At 33.7% G+C, this 21,389-nt stretch overlaps 1 protein-coding gene across 2 annotated transcripts; it reads right to left on the bottom strand.

The window, feature by feature from the left end:
• Positions 1 to 9,272: 9,272 nt before the first annotated feature.
• On the bottom strand, positions 9,273 to 18,152 carry LOC118050218 (sister chromatid cohesion protein PDS5 homolog C). 2 transcript variants are annotated; one of them, XM_035060483.2, is made up of 14 exons: positions 17,776 to 18,152; positions 15,683 to 15,886; positions 15,385 to 15,566; positions 14,604 to 14,730; positions 14,313 to 14,510; positions 13,596 to 13,646; positions 12,157 to 13,524; positions 11,948 to 12,058; positions 11,511 to 11,584; positions 10,988 to 11,039; positions 10,666 to 10,752; positions 10,557 to 10,600; positions 10,284 to 10,361; positions 9,273 to 10,208 (listed from the first exon to the last, which is right to left on the bottom strand). In XM_035060483.2, exons 1-14 carry the CDS (start codon positions 17,881 to 17,883, stop codon positions 9,656 to 9,658), a joined length of 3,237 nt encoding a protein of 1,078 aa, XP_034916374.1. In that variant the 5' UTR covers positions 17,884 to 18,152; the 3' UTR covers positions 9,273 to 9,655. The 2 variants fall into 2 exon arrangements, with proteins under 2 accessions (XP_034916374.1, XP_034916375.1); XM_035060484.2 differs by having other exon boundaries at positions 10,284 to 10,358; positions 17,776 to 18,151.
• Positions 18,153 to 21,389: the final 3,237 nt, after the last annotated feature.

Raw genomic sequence — 21,389 nt, 5'->3', positions numbered from 1 at the left:
ATTTTTTTGTTAATATTATTTTTTATTTTTCAAACCTCAAATATAAAAGATATTAAAATGTCAATTACATATTAAGTTATTATTTAAAATTATGACAGCAATTGTTTTTTAAAATTTTTTTTTTTCATTAAAATACTTCAAATTAATATTTTTATTTTTATTTTTGATATTAACATATCAACCAATCTAAAATTACAAGAACAAACACTCTCTAGATCTGCAACCTGTTGATTATATCCCTCAATGTTAATGAATTTGCAAAACCAGACCTTTCCTTTACTTTTAGTCAACAAAATTATTCAATAATCACTTGCAATTCATGTACTTTATCCTTTCCCATAAGAGATATGTGAAATTTCCAAAACTCGTATCAATATAAAACACTATGTAAATTAAGGAACACAAAACCATCGTTATTTTTTTTTCCATATAATATGGTATGTTACATGATGGAGAAGAGGGGAGTTTTAAAAGTTATAAAACTTTTAGGGATAAAACAAAATAAAATATTCAAAGACTAACATGACACCCCCAGGATATAATTAACTTGTAAGGTACCTTCCAGTCATGTTAAATATTAGGGGTTAAATAGAAAAAAGTTATTAAAAGCAAACCGAAATTTTGAATTCAAAGTTAATTAAGAAGCATAATACTCAATCAATTTAATTTCAAATGATGAGAATCGTGAAAATAATATTAATAAAAAACTTGCAAAAAAATAAAAGAATAAGAACCAAATTTTCAAAAAAAAAAAAATTAAAAGGGGTGAATTTAAAAACATATATAAAAACCAAGCAAATATAGAGAAACATCCTAAATATGGTCAAATCTTAAAAAACTCGTAGCTTATGAAAACTTGGATCCATGTCTTATCAAGAAGTTTATTATAAGCCAATTTTAAAATATAAATTAGAAAAACTTGTCAAAGTAAAAAAAAAATAACAAAAAAACCTTGAGCGAACCTAGACCAACAAATCGAACACATGACAAAGGACATGAGACCGTGATGGCACTATAAACAGGTTAGCTTAAAAAATACAGGTAAAAACAATACTAAAAAAATACTTTAAAAAAAAACAGAAATCAACTCGGGCTAATTTTTTAGATCTATTACTCGAGTTATGAGACTGGAGTGATCCCATTAAAAGCAAACCCAAAAAAACAAAGAAGTCATATTCTTAACCAATTAAAGATTGGTGGATGAAATTGAGGGAAAAAAATCAATAAAAAAAACATTGCAAAAAAAAAATTGCAATTCATAAAATTAGGACTAAATTCAACATAAAAATCAAATGAAATTAGATATTAAGGGATGAAATTATAAAAAAAACCATTCCACTAAGAAAATGGTTAAAAAATAGCAATAAAAAGAAGTTGAACCAAATTTCATGCAAGAATTAAATGAAAATAAATGCCTAGGGGTGGAATTGTAAAAAAAATCAATTAAATTATTTAAAACAAAACAAATAGCAATTCAAATAATAGGCATCGAATTTGAAAACAAAATTCAAAAATCAACCAAGGATGTAATAAAAAATAAAATTCAATTAAAAACAAGCAATGTAAATAATAAAAAAAAACTGCAAATAAGAGAAGAGGAACTGCATCCAAAGAAAAGATAAGTTGAAGGGCTAGTATGATTTTTTACATGGCTAAAATGCAATCCTATGAAGAAAGAAAAGGAAAAAAAAAGTTATTTTTGACCAAACCTTGTCAAACGACCATACACGCATCATCTAAGGAGGAAAACAATATTGAGATGAATCAAATGATGTGGCAAAAGCGCCATTACAATGACTGAAGTTTGTTGCATGTGTCGTCCAAAGTCGATGAAGTTGCTGACGCGTGCTTTGCACGAGCCACCAACTTTTTTTTTTAATTTGTACAAAACAAAAAATTCCCACAAGATCAATCGACAATAACAAACAAACCATGAAAAAATTACCGCCAAGTCCCCGAGTCCGGGGATAAAAAATTAGAATGGCATGGATAATATATTAATTCTATTGTTTTATCAAACATGAAAATGCAAAAATATTTTTATAGAAAAGGCATTTCATTATTTTATTCTAAAGTTACATTAATTATTTTACTGTGCATTTTAAAACATAATTATCAAAATAATACCATTCAATTTTTAAAAGATACTTATGTAATGGGAAAAACACCACTATTCCTCTGAGGCAAAAGCAAATGAGAAAATAACTAAGGGCAATATTGTAATTATACTTAAACTATGCCCTGGAACACAGTAATATCACCATCAATTTTTGCTTTTTTTTTTTTGTTAATAATAACTATGATACATACGTAAGCATAAATTATTGAAAATTAAATTCAGCTCATGACAGAAGATTAATTGCTCATGAAATACACTTAGCCAAAGGTCAAAAAATAATTTTTATAGTCTCAAAACAGAGATTAGATATACAAAATGCAAAAATTAATATTGAGTCCAAATAGATTTTTAATTTTACTATAACTACCAGTCCTTGGTGTAAATCAGGATTTAAATCAGGAGTTGATCAGTTCAACCCATACATGAACTGATTAACAGCTTGATTTAATTTTTTTTAAAATCATAAAACAGTTTCACTTAATATTAATCTGAATCAACCAGATTTAATAATTCTGCATTGTTTTTTGTGGTGTATTGATTATACACGGCGTAGAGGGCGGGGACCGACCGTACTCTAATGCCCTACTCCTAGCCTTAAAGTTTCCTCTTTTATTTTCAAATCTTAAGCAGTGACAATTTATAGTAATTTATTTACCCGCGATTTGGAACACCCTTTCTCCAATATATAAAGAACGTCTCGGTTAAATTAAAAAAAAAAAATATATATATATATATATATATATATATATATAAAACTTCGATTGGAAGGGTCACAAGGAGATTGAATGATCAGTGCTTGGCCTTAAGGTTCATAGGAGATTGTAGTGAGGTAAAGTCTTTGCATTCATAGTTTTCAGTTATATATATTGATTGAATATTTAAAAAAATTAAAAGAAAATCTTTTTAATAAAAATAATTTATTCGGTTGGGTCAATGGTCCACCAATTAATCCAATAATTCATACTATTTTGCGTAACTGTCTCTCTGAACCCATAAATTAATATGTACATGAGTTTATTCTATAATTTTTATATTTTTCAAAATCAATTCATTTTAGCAAAATAATTTTATATAACTATGGGTATCCAGACCAACTCATGTGCACCTTAACTAATCTCTTGAGACCTTAAAGTTAACAATCATATAAATTTTTAATAACTCTAAAATTTATAAAACTTGAATTAATAACTTCTAAAAAAATAAATTTAAAATTTAACTAAATGAGTTACATCATCATACTTTATGTGATCAATTTTATCTGTGCTGGTCGAGGTGGGAAATTTACTCATTGAAAGGGACAAGTGCTCAAAACACTGTGCAAATTGATAAATAAATTAAGCACAAAGAGACTGGAAAGAATATGAATTTATGGGGAGTAGTGACCATGCTTCTAAAGCCCTAATGACCCCTCCACGCATCTAAACTTTCTTCCCTCATTTAAATACTTGAAAGCTTGCAGCTTTAGGACATGGAGGAGGAATCGAAGGTCATGGACGACTCGTAGCTTAGGCAACCTCATATCAAATTGCACCTAAGCTTGAAAGGCTACACACCATTCTGTAACATATGTATTAATGATATAAAAAGTAGTTTACACACTGCTGGATCTGTAGCAGACAAGACTTGTCGTTGCTTCTGTGATATCCCCACACTCCATGTCATTGAGAACCTTTGACTACAAATCTTTTTTTTTTATTATTTATGTGGGTATCCGGGCCAGCTTGCGCACACCACGACTAATCTCATGGCTCACTGAACATCCTGCAAACCCAATGAACATGTAAGGCATCGCGGGGGTGACAGGCGTGCATGGTGAAATTTGAACCCAGGATGCAGAAAAAGGAAACAAGTCCCTTCAACCGCTAGAACAAGACCTCAAGTACACCTTTGACTACAAATCTTTTTTTTTTCTTTTTAACGTGGGTGTCCAGGCCAGCTTACGCGCACCTCGACTAATCTCACGGGCCCTGAAGTTAACGACCATGTAAGCCTCCAGTGGCCATCATATGAGCAACCCAAGGCTCGAACCTGAGACCACAGAGGGAACAAACCTCTTGTCCCAAGCTCTTACCATTGGGCCACCACCTAGATGGTTCCTTTGACTACAAATCTTGATTGGATGGGATGGGGATTGCAATCCCATTTGATCACATGTATCCATTTTTAAATTCTAATAATAATTAGTTTACGCCAAAAAAAAAATATTTAGTATAGGTAATAATTCTAACCCAACATGTTAATATTGAATCTCTTTATTAGGTTAAAATTAATTTATAAAAAAAATTATTTTTAATATAACTAAATGATTTTGTTAAGTTTAAAAATAACCTATATAACTAATAAAAAATATGGTTTAATTTTAAAAAAAATCTAGATGTTTTTTTTATAATATTAAAACATCAATATATTAGATGGATTCGGGTTTTGCTATTTAAACTATCAAATTCACGATCCAGATGACGAGCTCCACTGAATTTAAAAACTTTATTTTTTAAAACTAATTTTACTTTATTATATGATAATAAAAATAAATATTTATAAAATTGAACATAAATCAAATGTGAAGACATTTATTTGAAACTGTGATAATTTTTTATAAAGTAAATCTGAAACAATTTATGAAGAAAAAATTTAAATTAAATAAATATTAAAAAAACTGAAAAAAAAATCATGAATATAAAAAGAAAAAATAGTGGGAGGAAATGCAAAAATAAATAAATAAATCCATCTCCTCTTCTATCAAAATGAAAGGGATGAGTTGACTTCGTAATTGTTTTTAGATGTATTAGGTAATGTTATTTTGTTTTTTTGTTATGTGTATTTGGGATCACATGTTATCATATATATATATATATATATATAACAATGATGCTTTTACATCTTTCTACATGCTTATTTTTTATGCCTTAGCATCAATGATGAGCATGGTTGGTTTGGATTGAAAAATTTCAACCAAACCAATATTTTTTAAAAAAATATAATCAAATCAAATAATCAGTTGAAGTCAAATGGTTTGGTTTGATATTTTATTAAAAAATAGAATTAGTGTATGAGTCTTTAAGTTTGATTTTTTTTATACAAGCTTTAATGTAATTGATTTTTTCTCTTTTTTGTCAGTTTTTTTATTTCAAAAAATCAATTTAGTCTAGTTTAGTTTTCAAATCTAAAATTAGAACCGAACTAAATTAGTTATATATATATATATATATGTTCTAATTGGTTATATATATTCTACTATGGTTTGATATCTCATGTCAATTATTTCAGTTATTTTTGTTTTTGCTGTTGCTAATTCATTATTTGTTTATTTTGCTTATCCCTAGCTACTACTATCATATTTATCATTTTGAATTTGAGTATTATATAATTTTTTTATAAACCTTTATTTATCATATTATATTAAATATTATAACAAAGTTTCTAGTAATGAAAAATGTAACAACAAATGAAGTATCACAGGACTCTCTATTGAAATAAATCATATTTGACTCATTCGAGTCTGTGACCCGACTCGCATCATATTATTGTTAGTCGGTGATACTTACATTTTATAATTTGCTATTAGGGATGTGTATGAAATCAAAGTTCATGTTTTTATTTATGATCATACCCAGTCCTAATAGTCTGAGTAAAAATATAAATATTTATTTTCGATCGTTGATTGATAAGTAGTTGAATCAGTTGTGATCCTCTAAGAATTTGAAGTATAATGTCTCGAGAAAATAGAATTTTCAGATGAAAATAACTTTGACGTAGACTATCAATGATTCTCTTATGTATGAGATGGTTTCTAGTTGGAGCATGTATAAAAAATTAGCATGTTCATAATGTATAAAAAATAACAAGGTCTTTATCTTAACAAACAGTGGTAATTAAAACATGTTTTTATATTACCACCGGGTTTTTTACCAACCGATCACATGTACAAAAGGAACAAAAATGATTTCTTTATAGATAGAGTTGAAATGGATATTGCAATGCCGATACCGTTGAGTGAAGAATTGTATGACGTGATCTCACGACACAAGGGCATTGTGTTTGGTTTTTAATTTGGTAAGCAAAAGTTTTATGATTTTGGTGTGACCCACAATTGGGTTAAACAAAGTATTTTTTTGAAAGTTTCTTATTGGAAAACTAATATTCTTTACCTTAATTTAGATGTCATGCATGTCAAAAGGAACATGTATGAAAATATTTTAACACGATGATGGATGTGAAACGAAAGACAAAAAACAACATGAAGTCTATAATAGATATACCTTTGTTTTGTGACCATGAGAATATAAAGCTTGTTTATGATGAATCACGGGTCGTAAAGGTTAAAGCTAGCTTTAACTTGGACAAGAATGTGCAATCACTTGTCTATCAATAGCTTAAGATTCTGTGTTTTTCTTATGGATGTATAAGTACTCAATATTTTTTTATTCTGTCATTGTTTCCGTCTGCAGTTATTGATAAAAATGTTTTATCGCTATTTTCATAAAACAAATATCAATAAAATATTTTTCATCAATGTTTCCGTTGCTATTTATAATTTTATGGTAGTGGCCAAATCATCAAACTAGTCACGTTATTTGCAAGCGAGCATTTCCTATCCCTATAATACCCTTGAAAGCTAGATAAATTGAAGGCTCTATGTGTGTTAATTTCAATGATTTTGTCTAACATTTAAAAATAAAACTAACTCAATTAAAAATATATAAAAAAAAATTGAAGAATCATCATATTATACAAGAATTTGTGTCATTAACCTATATAAATATATAAATGTTGATCTAATAATGTAAGTTACTCACATCCTTGTATTAAAACATTGTTTCTCATCCTATAAAACACTATATTTAAAAATTTTATCATCACCACAGCTATAGCAAGACCGAAATTTAAAGATACTTCACATAGAATAGCGACTAGTCACAAGTTCGTCACCAACCCACTTACGGCAAGACTCCAAACTAGCTACGAAAGGAGGGGAACAATCTCGTAACAGTTTCTTTGACTAATACTATGGAGGTTGCCTGCATATCTCTTAATTTATCAAGAAAAATCATATCTCGGTAATTAATTACATCCATGCCGGCTGTAACTATTGATACTTGGATATTAGTATCAAGTTTAAGATCGTCAAAAACGCATTTTTATCGCCAAACAATGGGCAAACAGGGCTTCATCAGTACCATTAATCCAATTATTGCCAAAGACGCAACCCACTCATTAAAGGAGGAGAAACAATCTCTTAACAAAAGTGCCGGGCGGTTCTCGGTATCTGGCACTCTCTTTAATTAAAGATATATACATCATCAAACATTTAACTTTTCAGCAACATTTGACTAACAAGGTAATGGAAAATGAAATCATCGAAGAAAATTATTTTAAAGATTGAAAAGAAATAAAGGGAGAGGGAGAGATGAAAGGGAATTGGAATTTGAGTTTCAACTTTCAACAACTGCCAACAAACAAAATCACTCCGTTAAGTGTATATATTGTGGTAGTTTTTGCCATTATAGTTTTAAAAAATAATTTTTTTAAAAAAAACTATAAGTTATAATGTCTTAAGAACCAAATTATAATAAAAGCGTGATGTATACTAATTAACTAAAATATTTTTAAATTTATAACGACAGCAAAACACAATCCCCAACACACAAATACACTTTAATGCAATATACTTAACCTAAGCAGTAGGCAAGTTGATGCAAGTTGATGTAGCATGTGGGAATTGGGGCCATCAGTCCCAAAAGTTAGAGCTACCATATGAACATTATTATAAGAAAACTAGTGGACAAGACAAGACACAACTTGATGTCTGAAATCTGAATGGAAACAAGTGGTTGAGAAAAGAAAATGTCAAAAGGAAGTCACTGTAATAAGAGAAGAAGTTCGAGGAGGCACAACACAGGTAAGTGTAGGGGACACGGTGGTATGCAATCTAGAGCCTATATTATTGCTAGCAAACCTGGGGAGAAAATTTGGGTCCAATATAATAATAACACTCTTGTTGGAAGTAGTGAAATGTGTGGCTACTTTAGAAGAAATGTATGAATGGATCCAATAACATAATATTTAATGGAAATCGACTACGAGTTGTCATATTTTATCGAGTTAATGTTTGTCTGATTTAATTAAAAATTAGATTCAAATTAATATTTTAATTTCTAAATTTTCTGGATAAGCCAAACAGAGTTTAACAACCACTTAATACCAGAAAATATTAATCAACAGCGTCAGAATTATCAAACTTGGATTGCCGTACTTCCTTCTTCATGTTTCCTCTATTATCAACAAATACATGTGGAGAATTTAATACTTCGAATATGAATGATGCATTAGAGGAAGAGATTTAGTTTGGGTTGCAAATTAACCCTGAAAAAAGAAAAGGAAAGAAAGACACAGAGAGTATTTGTTTTTATATCATAACATTTTTTTTCATAAAAAAATATAAAATCAACGATTTTTTAAATATATTTGTAGATAATTTTCATGTTTTGATATAAAAAGATAAAAAATACATTTTAAAATATTTTTAATTAAAGAATATAAGTGGGCCCTTTCTGACCTCTACTAATATATTCAGATGTCAACTTTCAAGCACGTATACAGACAAGCTAGCCCACGCACTTGCTGAAATTCCACGGTTTGGTCACCTCCCTTTGGAATTGAAAGCTCACCCAAACCAAGAGGTTGGGTCTAACCATCGAGCCTAATGCTCGCCCATGTACAGATTTGATTGGCTAAGGATTTCTTTCAAACTGCCAGGCACAAAATCAATCCTTTCGGTTAAAAGAACTATGTAATTTTGCATAAATCCCACTTAAAACTCATAAAAACACAAACAATAAAAAACAAAATCGAGCAGCAAGAGCTGTCACAGGCTTAACCCTAACCAATCTTCTTAGACAAGTACCACTACCACTAATATTCGCATTTGTTTCCAAAATTAGGTATTTCGAGCATGCATGAGTAGAATCAACAAACGCAGACAGTTTGATACAACCACCGCCGAAGCCATTGTCATTTGTCTGTCTCGGCCTACAATTTCCTTTGGAGAATAATCCTGTTACAGCCTCCTCCAAAAATTTTAGGATTCTGGCTGTTTTGGTTTGAGCCTGGTTGCAAACTCCGGCGTCCCCAAGAGTTCCTGTTTGAAAGTAAATTTTCATAAACGACGTCGCAATGATGCATCGACTAAATGATCCAATGGTGAATTGAAGATGACATTGTGCATCACAATCCCAATGTCATTACACATTATCTATAAGGCATATCTATTTTAACAAACTACCTCGATCTATTCTACTGTAGATTCCCAAACAGCCATAGATACCATCTAAAACCAAACTAGACTATCAAACACTAATGTAAGCCAATGACCCAGGAATCATGTCAAGGATGGCAATAGATACCAAAACCATGGCTTACTACCGTGCGGATGCAGCTCTAGGACATCAAAGAGAGCAAGGCATCAAGGTCCATGTGTTGGGACAGGAAACAACTTTGCCTGCATCAAGCAGCAGTTGAAGAGAGAGGTCGTAAACTTCAAGTTCTTCGCCGCTTTTTTCCACTCTTCACTGCCTCACTCCCCTGTCCTTTGGATGAACTCCCCATCTTCACCTTTGCAATTTGCTGCGCTTTGTCTGAATCTGTTGACGTCTCTTCATCATCAATTTCTTTCACCTTTGATGAGCCTGATTTCAACTTACCAGCACCGGTGACATTAGATTTGCCACCACTCTTTGAGGCTTTACCTTTGGTATTAGAGGAAACCTTTGGGGTATCATGCCTGGACTTGCCTGTCTTCGGGGTTTCTTGCTTGGACTTGGACGGTTTAGGCGTGCTTGTCTCATCTTCTTTGGACTTGCTAGCCTTGGATGTCACCAAGTCATCATTTTTGGATTTGCTGGCAGTTTCGGAAGCAACATCAGATTTACTTCCACTTTTAGGGGTATGATCCTTGTTTTTGCCATGATCATCCGATTTCTTAACTTTAGAGTCGTCTATGGATTTCCCACCAGTTTTACTGACTTCCTTCGACTTTCCTCCAGATTTTGCTGCAGAACTTTTGGATTTGCTGGAGGAAGCTCCACTACCCCTATAAATTTTAATAATATTTTATCAAAAATCCAGCAAATGAAACTAGCATACATTCAGAAGGATTATATTGAACCTTTTTGAGGAATCATCCCCCTTTCCTTGCTTAGTTGACTTGTCAGAATTTGTTTTCATTCTCTTCTTCAGGGGCCTGCTTCGTATCATAAAAAATGATAGCATATCAGTGCATATCCATTTGAGATCACACAAGCCACTGATCAGAGGGCGGACTGCATTACTTCATATCATTTAGGGTTTACTTGGGCAGTAAGGGGAAAACAATCAGAAGTTTAAAAGGTAATACAATTGTCAATTGAGAGGCCAATATACAACAAGAAAGAACACGTACGTTTCAGAAGAGGTCTCAGGACTTGAGTGATCTGCTGCTTCTTCCTGTCAATTAAATGTATCAGCACAACGTCTAGAAAATCTAGGAGACAACTCAGGTAGTGACTTACCTTGTCTGACTCAGAGTCATCACCAATAAACTCAAATTTTTGCCTTTTGAGAATTAAAACTTCTTCATCACCATCAGTATATAAAACCTGCATAAATAAAATGGCATTTAATTCACATACAGACAGACCATTTTATTATTTCAATTAGTCAAAATGCACTGAGACCTCTAGGTATATACATACAGATCCAGAAGGTTATGAAACAACAACAATCCTTCCAGAAAAAAGACAAGACCCAAATAAAAGCAGGAAACCAAATTCAAAGCACATGTTAACGTATATAAACAAACTCTAGATCAAGCACCCTGAATTAAGGTTGCACCTTATGCTTCTTCTTAATCGAGTCGAAAGATATAATTTTACCTTCATAAAATCTGCAAAATCACACAAGGAACATAAGAAAATAATACACAAAGAATTTGAATTCATAAACATAATGACAGGTGTATGTGGTTATGGAAAATGAGTAAAGGAAAATTAGATCTGAAAATGGCAAATATTTTTTTTTTTTTGTGACAAGGAGAGGCCTATTGTGTGTGTTTGGGGTGGGAAAAGGGAAGGGGGTGGAAGGAGCCCAAGGAATAGTCCTGAATGGAGAGAATAGCTTGGCGGAACAAATACCCTGATTAGTATGAACTTCAGCAGCATTATGATAAATGCTATAATATGAAGAAAAACAGCCTGGTTGGAAAGAATGATGAAAGCATTATTTAAAATGATGGGTCTTAAGTATCACACATCTAAGTATACATAAATTGCAGCTCAATAGTAGTATGAATATCAGCTTCAGCAACAGCTTATGAAAAGGTTACTAGAAAAACAAGAAGAGGTGAGTGTGAACTCACTGGCGATCTTTCGGCCACCATACTTTAACCTTTGAACCAACCACATTTTCGTCAAATTCTTTAATATCAGGTGCCTGCCACCACAATCACTTCTAAGAAATAATCTTAAAGCACAAGTCTCCAAGCCAAAGCAATATACACAAAGGTGATTTAGAAACAGAAATAACAGAACCCAAAAAAGAAACACATGTTACACAGCAGATGCGTGTTCTTATCCAAACCATATCAGCTGTCAATCATACATGGCAGCACTAGAAAGCAGAACATTAAGGAATAATATAGGGGACATGCTGTCTTTTAAAAATAACATCACATCAGAACAGTCTATATATGGTTGAGTAAGTAAACCTCTCCTGCCTGACAAGTTACCTATTAAAATAACAGATAAGCATCAATTGTTGTGGATACGTGTGCCTATAGGTTAAAAGAACACGTACTTTTTCATCACCAGCAGCACGCTTCCTCTTGGTGCTAGTCACGGGGGTCTCCTCTAAGTGATGTTCCTCTTTTGCTGATTTTGCAGCTGACTTGGTTGAATGGGTCTTTTCCTATGTAAATCATGATAAAAGCAACAAACAATTTATCGATTTGTGGATTTAGCAAACAAACAGCAAAATCACAAGTGTGTGAAAAGGAAAGTAAGTACTTTGTCATCATCTTTCATCAAACTTTTGGTTACATGCTTTTCAGAAACTGCTTTTCCATGACTCTGCCGTTTCTTATCCCCGGATTGCTTTAAAGTTGATCCATCATTGTTGTTGTTGCTGCTTCCATCCACTTTTTTGGACGACTGCTTCAGCGATTTTGCCTCCGATTCATCAGTGGTGTTGCTTTCTTTCTTGGATGCGTCCACCTTTTTAGATGACTGCTTTGGCAGTTTAGCCTCTGGTTCACCACTGGTGTCACTTTCCTTCTTGGATGCGTCCACCTTTTTAGATGACTGCTTCCTTGCTTTTGCCTCTGGTTCATTAGTGCTTGCGCTTTCCTTCAATGTGCCAGCCTTTTTAGATGACTGCTTCTGCAATTTTGCCTCCAATTCATCAGTGGTGTTGCTTTCTTTCTTGGATGCGTCCACCTTTTTAGATGACTGCTTCAGCAGTTTAGTCTCTGGTTCACCACTGGTGTCACTTTCCTTCTTGGATGCGTCCACCTTTTTAGATGACTGCTTCCTTGCTTTTGCCTCTGGTTCATTAGTGGTGTCACTTTCCTTCAATGTGTCCACCTTTTTAGATGACTGCTTCAGTGGTTTTGCTTCTGGCTCACCAGTGGTGTCACTTTCCTTCTTGGATGCATCTGTCGTCATTGGTGTCTTATCCTCACTGGAAGTCCCAGCAGGTGCCTCTTTTCCAGAGCATTTATGCAGTTTTGCTTCTGAATCACTTGTTCCATCAGATAACTTGTTTGGTACATCATCAGAAGATGGTGCAGAATGTTTGTTCAAGCTCTCTTTTTTCTTTGCTCGTCCACCCTTTCTGGAAAAACTTTCATCAGGAAGGTTTTCACTAACAGATGGGGAAGCAACAGGTACAGAATCACCCTCTAATGCCTTGGGTGAGGGAGGCTGACTGCCAGTTTCTTTTACATTCTCAGAAGATATTGCTTCCTCAACAGGTTGATCTTTATGAGGAGAACCAGGAACATCCTCGCTGTGAATTTTATTGCCAGGGAGTTCCTCAGCTTTCTTCTCAGAGTCAACACAAGAACTCTCTGAAGGCTCAGCCAATTTTGTTGGAGACTTCTCACTCTTCTTTCTTGTCTGTTCTGCCTCACTTTCTGTATTTAGTACTACCCTTTCGGCATTTGAAAAATCAGGTTCAGCATTACTTGGCAAATCAATGCTTTTCAACTGATCAGTTTTGTTATCATCCTCCTGCTTCTTCATGGAATCTAAATCTGCTGAGTCATCTTCCTCCATCTGTGTGACACCATTGCTCACAGCTGACTTTGGACATTTGTCATTTGCAGGTTCAGCTTGTTCAGGAGTTGCCACTTCTGTTGTTTCCTCTTCATTGACCTGGAAAAATACAAAAAAAGAGAGATAAATATAAAATGAAAAGGCAAAATCTAGAAGAGAAAGTGTCATGCCTGAGAAGCAGCAGCATCGGATGATGGCCCAACAGGCTTGCTCTCTTCAACCTGCAGCAAGTCATGGGCATTTTATGAGAAATGAAATTCAGGCCACATGAAGAAAAATTGTGCCAGTAAACAACTGCCAGCATCAACCAAAGACCACTGAGTCAGGAATTTCAATGAAATGCAATACAAAATAAACTGCTCACATAACAATCAGAACAAAAATACAGAAAACTTCCAAATCAAATGTTCGTTGAAGCAACGTGCACAAACATTATGAACCGATTGCTTGAGGGGTACAATTCTGTATTGGCAGAGAACCAGTCCATTCTACTAGAGATCATGATTTTTCAGTAATTGCTATCTTAGATACAAGGCAACACACCAAACAAAAACTTCAAACCGAGCACTTATGATACGGCTTCTCATGGCACCAGCAGTTAGGGCTTGCCTCCAGCTACAACAAAGACTGGGACATCCAATCACAATAATTTCGCAAAGAAAGGTTCCTATTATGTGCCAATTCAATCAAGGCATTTTCAGAAATAGAACCAAAAGGGAAAATGGTTGAGAATCTTCATTAATTAAATCATTTACAGAAAATTGACAGCGATGCCACTTTACATATCAAATACAGTTTAATGATGGCGAAACAAAATAAACCATTAAATGAGTTGTTAAATCAGTACCATAACAACCATGTTAGCTTTAGCAGGATGACAAGCTTACCGTATTTTCATCAACAGCATGAACATCATTCTGCCCAACAGAACCAGATATTTCTTGGCATATTGAACCAACAATGTCACTGTAGTCATCTAAAGACACGCCCAAAGACTTCACAGTCTCTATCAGGTAAGGTTTAACCTTCGCAGCACAGCTTTCAAGTACTTCCTCGCCCAACCTCCGAGCAACAGGTAGAACTTCCTGCAAAATAGTAAAGGTGGCTAATTCATTCACAGAAACCAAATGGGAGTGATTAGAATACTTATGGCCATAGAAATGATAGAAATAGTTCACCTCATCCCCCTTTTTCACACTAGCTAGTAGAAGTGACAGTAATTCCACAGAAATATCTTCACTTTCTTCTAAGACAAGGGACATGATGGTCTCCATTGATGAAAAGACATCTTCTGGGTGATAATCCCTGAAAAACAAAATAAATGAAAAAAAACCCTAAAAATTATAACACCCACTATTCAACATATTGTCATTTCCCCGAATTATGTAACCTTACAAAGCACACCAGAAATGCTCTTTTGGAATTACATGTAAAAGAAAGCATCAAGCTCAATTAAGTAGCAGTGTAGGTTTTCTTGTGCAGATAATATTGTCATTGCACAGGTTTGAGCCCATACACATTCCATAAAGCAGCCAAGAACCATGCTGGGTTGAAATTCATCACAAAATCTAACATTAACATTACCATATCATACATTTTGGAGATTTGAATTCAAAGAATTAACTCAAGTCCAACAATGCACCCTGTATTTCAACAGCAAGAACAAAAGTCATCCTGATATTGATGCCAAATGCCTACCCATTTCAATGCCATCTCTAAATATGCTAAGTCACCCAAAGCTCACGGCCAAGCCCACAACGATCATGCATGTGAGACACAAGACAATCCACAAAAAGGGAAAAATATAATTGCACATGACTATCCTTGTGAACAATTTAATCTTCAGTGTAATTTTCAGAGCGCATAGCAAAAGGAAGCAACCAAACCTCAACAAAGATGAAAGGAAGCCACCAAAAAACATGAGAGGGTAACCTTTCCAATGAAGATATTCCTCCATACCTTATAGCCTTAAAGAAGTGCTGGAACATCTCAATTATCAGTGCATCACATTCAAGATCCAGCATCACCACACATGATCTAACCTTCGCAACAGTTTCAAGAATCGAGGCCCTCTTGACATATGACTGGCTAGATTTGTCATCTAGGTTTTCAAACGATGATACAATCAGCTGAAATACCTCCTACATGCCAACGAAATTGCAGAAAAGAAAAAACAGAAACCATGTGGTCAAGATAAGGTAACAATACAACTCAAGCTCTAAAGCTAATAAAAATTAAAGATGTCAGCACTGCAGACCTTCATTCGATCATCATCATAAGGTGCATCTGGCGCGGTTATTCTTGTTATCTCACTAATGCATGAGGCAACAGCAACTTTCACGTCAATGTTAGAATGCCTGAACAATTGATCGGTGACAAGAGCATTCTGTGAAGGAGAAAGTGCATTTTGCATTGATTTTAAAGGTGACTGCTCCACCTTTGACAAACAATTCTCAACTTGCTACAGTTACCCACAAGGAAAGAAGAATGATATCAGCAAACAAATAGCTTCAGTTGTTTAAATCTCATCATAAATTAAATGTAGGAAATTTAGATTTTGATCACCAGCATATCAAAGCAAAATCAAGAGGCTCATAACACCTCTATTTTCATTACAAGTAATTCATCGTATTATAGAAAGGTCAAATAATCTCAAACTGATTCGTCCTATTCCACTCCACAAACATAATGACATTTGGACACCATGGAGTGGATTGCTAAGAGTGTAATAGACAACAAGACATGAAGACACATGTACGTCAATGATAGATATGGGTGGTTATCTACCTGCTTAAGAGAAAAGAAAACTTTTATACAAACACAGCAAGACGAAAGAAAACATTCTGCATATGGACATAAAACTTTTGTGAACCACTGTTTGAAAGGTGGGAATACTTGAAGAATGCACTAGAGGCTCAACATCCATGCCTGAATTTTATATCATGAGATTCGTATCGGTGGGGTGGCCACAGAGAAAGTGTACTTAATGTAACAACAAGAATATTGGAAAGAAATAATTTTCCCAAAGAAAAACTTGTCAAGGATACTGCCCATTGAAAAACCTTGTGCAGAAAGTAATTCACTGAAACTTTATCAAAGCTTCACAAAGTCACATCAGACGAGCTAAAGGAGAGTTGCCAAATTAATTAACTATGAGAGAGATGAAAAGGAAAGATATAACATCCCTCCTCTTGTTCTGTACAGAAAAAGGCAAGCATTAACAAAAAGAATTTATGTAAATTGACTTTTATGCTTATTTGGAAGGATGACGCTATTCACAGTTTCACAAACGCTAATTAACTTCATATGACTATCACAGTTTCACACATCATTATCAGAGCTAAAAATGCTGTGCAAACAGCAATACAGCCATGTGGATGCCCTCCCCTGAATTGGAAAACCAGAAAATCCAACAGCTATAATCTCCATTTTTGGAACGAGAAAAATTAATAGAAATCCTACTTGATCCCACAAATTATTCTCTATAAAAACTTTCCACCGAATCACCTGGCGATATGGTATTCGGTCTTTTAGGTGCTCTTCTCTTTCTCAATCTCTGTCTTCAATTAATTTGATTATCAATAAATGTATCATAGATATATCCCAGTTCAGCGGTTATATAATAAAATTTTCTTACCGCACAAGCATCCTACCATTAACTATTTATAGTAGCACACACTTTCTATATAGCACAATCACAAAAACAGAAGGTATAAATCAATTAGACCTTTCCAACAAATCTTCTAACCTTAATACTGATGTCATTGCTATAAATGCAAAATTCAAAATAATTCCAAGCTACAAACTCAGAATCTAGCACGTACACATTCCCAAAAACAGAAAAACTACCATATAACCTAATTACACAATCCCCAATGGCCTCAAACTCAAACACCAATATTGACCTTTTCCAAAAAACAACCACACGCACACACAAACAATTCAAAATTGTGGGCAAACGCACCCGCGAAACACATGCTATACCATACAAAAAACCTATAAAATCAAACCTTTCTTCCACTTTCAAACTTCAAAACCCACCCTCACAACCTTGTCTCGGATCACTCACCACAAAAATTCCCACCCCATCATAAAACCACTAAACTCACTCAATTCCACTCTCTAGCTTCCACAAATTCCCATTAACACACACAAATACACCAAGTATCCACACATGCATTTACAAAAAACACAAAAAACACATTCTTAAAGAAACAGAATCTTCAAGCATCAATAGCACATTACAACAAAATCAAAACCTATGTCATGCATTCACAAACAAAATCAAAACCCAGGCCATGCATTAATTTACATTATCCAACAGTAATCAAATAAAAATTTAGGGCTTACGTCAAGAAGAGAGAGCAACTCATCAACAGAAGGAGGAGGGTTAAGAAGCTTGTTTCCAGCTTCCAGTAACTGTTGTTCAAGCTCTTTATCACTACTATTCGACGCCATTATTACTAATCTCTTTCTCTAATAAATAAACACTTAAATTGAATTAAATTTAAAAATTAAATACAAACAGATCTTTCGAAATCTACAGCTCTAATTACTTCAATCTCGCACCATTGAAACCCTAGAAAGAGATGAGGATTCAGAAATCAGATTTGGATTCTCTTGTTTTTGAAACAGTGTGTGATTTCGGGGAGAAATTAGGGTTTTTTAGAGAGAGAAAGGGAGAAAGTTTCGATTTTTTTTGAGAGAGGGAGAGAGGGATTTTTAATTTATTTTGGGGTTAGAGATAATATATTTAAAAGGAGAAGCATCGGATTTTTTGTGTGCTCGTGAATTTTAATTTATTTTTTCCTTTCAAATCCGTCCTCTTCTGTGGGGACCACCACGTAGATGGCTTTTAGTTTTTTTTTTTTTTTACTTTTTCTTCGTGCAAAAAAGAAAAAAACTTTTTGGTAATTTCCTTTCTTTTTACGAGGAGAATGAAATAAGAAAAATCATATAAGTTTTCATGTGTGGTGTTTCAATTTTTATATTTTTAAATTTATTCTTACAGGATAGTTTATAATTTTATAATGCTTCTCTGAATTTATCTGATATGTGTTTGAAATTCAATGATAAAAAATTCTTAAAGATTACATTAGAGTATTTTTTTTTTTATAAGTAACTTGTGTAATTTATTGGAAAAAATAAGGAGTGTTATTTGTGATGTATCGATAAAAATAAATAAGGATTGTTGATAAAAAAAAATATAAAAATTCATGCAATATCCAAGTTAATGATTATTTTTATGGATTTAACTATTTCATTAAAAATATTTATGTTTGAATGATTTTAATAATATTAAAATCAAACAACTTTAATTTGAGAATCCAACATTAATAAATGACGTGATTAGCTCGCGCGTAAAAACACTCGCTTCATGCTTAAAGGATTTACAACTTCATATTTTATTTTTATTTTTTATAAAAAAACAAGTTACACATCAAAAATAAAGTAGGATGAGTATTAAAAATAAATTGAGTTACTAATTGTAATCTTAAAAAATAGGAAAAAATGGTAACCTTGAGAAAGGAAAAAAATATGTTATTAACAAGAAATAGATATATCATGTACACTAGTTGGATTATGATAATAGGAATATAAAACATTTAAAGCAGTAATTTAAAAAATTATCCTTTAATGGAATCCAAGAAATGCAAAGAATATTGTCAGTTATATACAACACAATTGAACCCAAAATTTCATGTTTAACTACGTGTGATCTGTAAAATAGATTATTTAACTTTTTTGGCAGCTTTATTTACATCTATGCCCTTGCAGCAGAGACTTTTTCGACAGCATTTGTAGCAAGACATGCAAATAATAGAAACCTTTTCGGGCTTACGTGTCAATTGCTCATGATGTTTCCATTCGTGGCCATAATGATAAAGAATTTCTTCAAAATTTTGTGGCATGTATCCATTTTAAGCATGAAGAAATTAATAATTTTATTTTATATGCATGCTTAATTAATTTGGCCAAAATTGTTACATTGAGATCGTTAATCCTAAAGATCAGGTCATAAGTTTAACAAGTAAATATAAATTAACTTTTAATTTATATGATTTTAAGACCTTTTAATAAAAAGCTCAGAATTCAACAACATCAACTTTGTTTTCCTTTGGATTGGAATAGCTTCGAAGGGTATGGCCAGGAGAAGACTCAACCTCCCATTGCAAGCTCTTTCTTGTGGTTCAAGTTACCACGAGTAGATAATCCATAGGAGGCCAGGAGAAGGTCAAGCTTCGATTCAGGCATGTCTTCGTGTTCCTCCTCGGTGTATTCTGGGCAGTGGAGGGGCATGTGAAAACTAGAACGAGTGGGCAAATGATCAATCCTCAAATATTGAAAATGGAAAGAAAACTCACCTCGCATGGAAAATGATCGAGCCGCCGTGCCGGAGCGGAACCGATCTGCACTGTTCCTGTCTCGATTGCATCACGTATCAGAATCGCTATGCACTGCAATAATTACACAGCAGACCGATGTCTCCACGCATAAGATCTCTGTATTGCAGTTGCAGAGAGAAAACTGAGAGTCAGAAGAGCTCTGATTTGATAAATTATAAATATCAATATATAATTCTTAACTTGTTGATTTAATAAACGATAATATATAAAATTATTTAATAAAACTCAAACCAAATAAAATCAAAAAAACTTAATTTAAACAGAATGAATCAAAAAATAACTAGAAAAATAATGAAAATTTTGAAATATCTTTCGAGTCTAATTTAGGCATGATTCTCTATCTTTGATGGGCACTACGAGGTAATCTTATAAGATGTTACAGAGTCATGTAAAACTACAATTAGGACTTCACTTGATAATTCTCTGATGTAAAAAAACATGACCTGTAAAACACGACGTAAAATTTCAACTGACATTATATTAAAAATCATGTATATTTTTTTTAAAAAAACATGATCGTTTGAGAAAGATAGTAGAAAAAATGACTGAGAAAAAGCTGGCAGTGTTATTTATATTGCTATCATTGCCATGGTGGATTCCTTCTTTGATACAGTCTGTTATGATGAGTGGTGCCCTCACTCTTGTACTCTTTACAGAACGTTGCTAGCTCCTTTTACTTGGCATCCATGGCCACTCCTTCAATAATGTTTGCAGAAGACTGATACAGTAAACTTAATTCGAGATGTATCGCTAGCGATCGGAAGTCACCAGCCGCTGAACCCTTTCCATTAACACAGATAACAAAACCCTTGTGAGAACCAGCCAAGTGAAAGGAACGAACCATGTGAAGGGCGAGCTACAGCACCCTGCAAGAAATTATAGATACGATGATTATGAATGCCATAAAAAACCTATGCTGAATGGTTCTTATCTAGGTTTACATGATAAATTCACAAATTTCTCACATTCGATCTTGTTTTTTTCTTTACATCGATCAATTGCCGTTTGCCTTTCACCGGAGACTTGGGGCTACTTTGACTTTTGGTTTTCTTTGTCTCTGGTTACAAGATTGGCCTACTCTATCCAGCTCGGGAGAGAGGGGGGGGGAGGGGAGAGAGGAACATGCTCTTTCTCTTCAACAGAGCAGGTAGAGAAAGCCACTGGTTTGATATAAAAAAGTTCAAAAACCATGGGTTTGGCCTTTCATGTGCTTTGGATGCACCCAAGTGCTGTGTCACTGAGAGACATGCATCAGTTCTTACTGTGCTTGTCTTTGATGGGTTTCTCTTTTAGTTCATGGTTATTGCTTGAGTGGTTGGTGGTGTTTGGTGGTGGTGGTGATGACCGGTGGGCATTGCCTTTTCACCGATTTGCCTAGGCTCTGTCAACAGCTACACAAACCAATAAAGAATACCAGAGCAAGGAGAAGGAAAGGAGGGAAAGATAGAGGAGCCTTTAAACTTATTTATTTACTAATTCAATTAAACATATCTCGCTTTATTTAAACGCGACAGTTACTTTGCCGCGACCGGAAATAACTAAGTTTAAGGACGTTAG

The sequence above is a fragment of the Populus alba genome, chromosome 6, assembly GCF_005239225.2.
Source record: "Populus alba chromosome 6, ASM523922v2, whole genome shotgun sequence".
Taxonomy (NCBI): Eukaryota; Viridiplantae; Streptophyta; class Magnoliopsida; order Malpighiales; family Salicaceae; genus Populus; species Populus alba.
The sequence above is the reverse complement of the archived record's forward strand: the minus strand, read 5'-3'. Positions and strand labels throughout refer to the sequence as shown.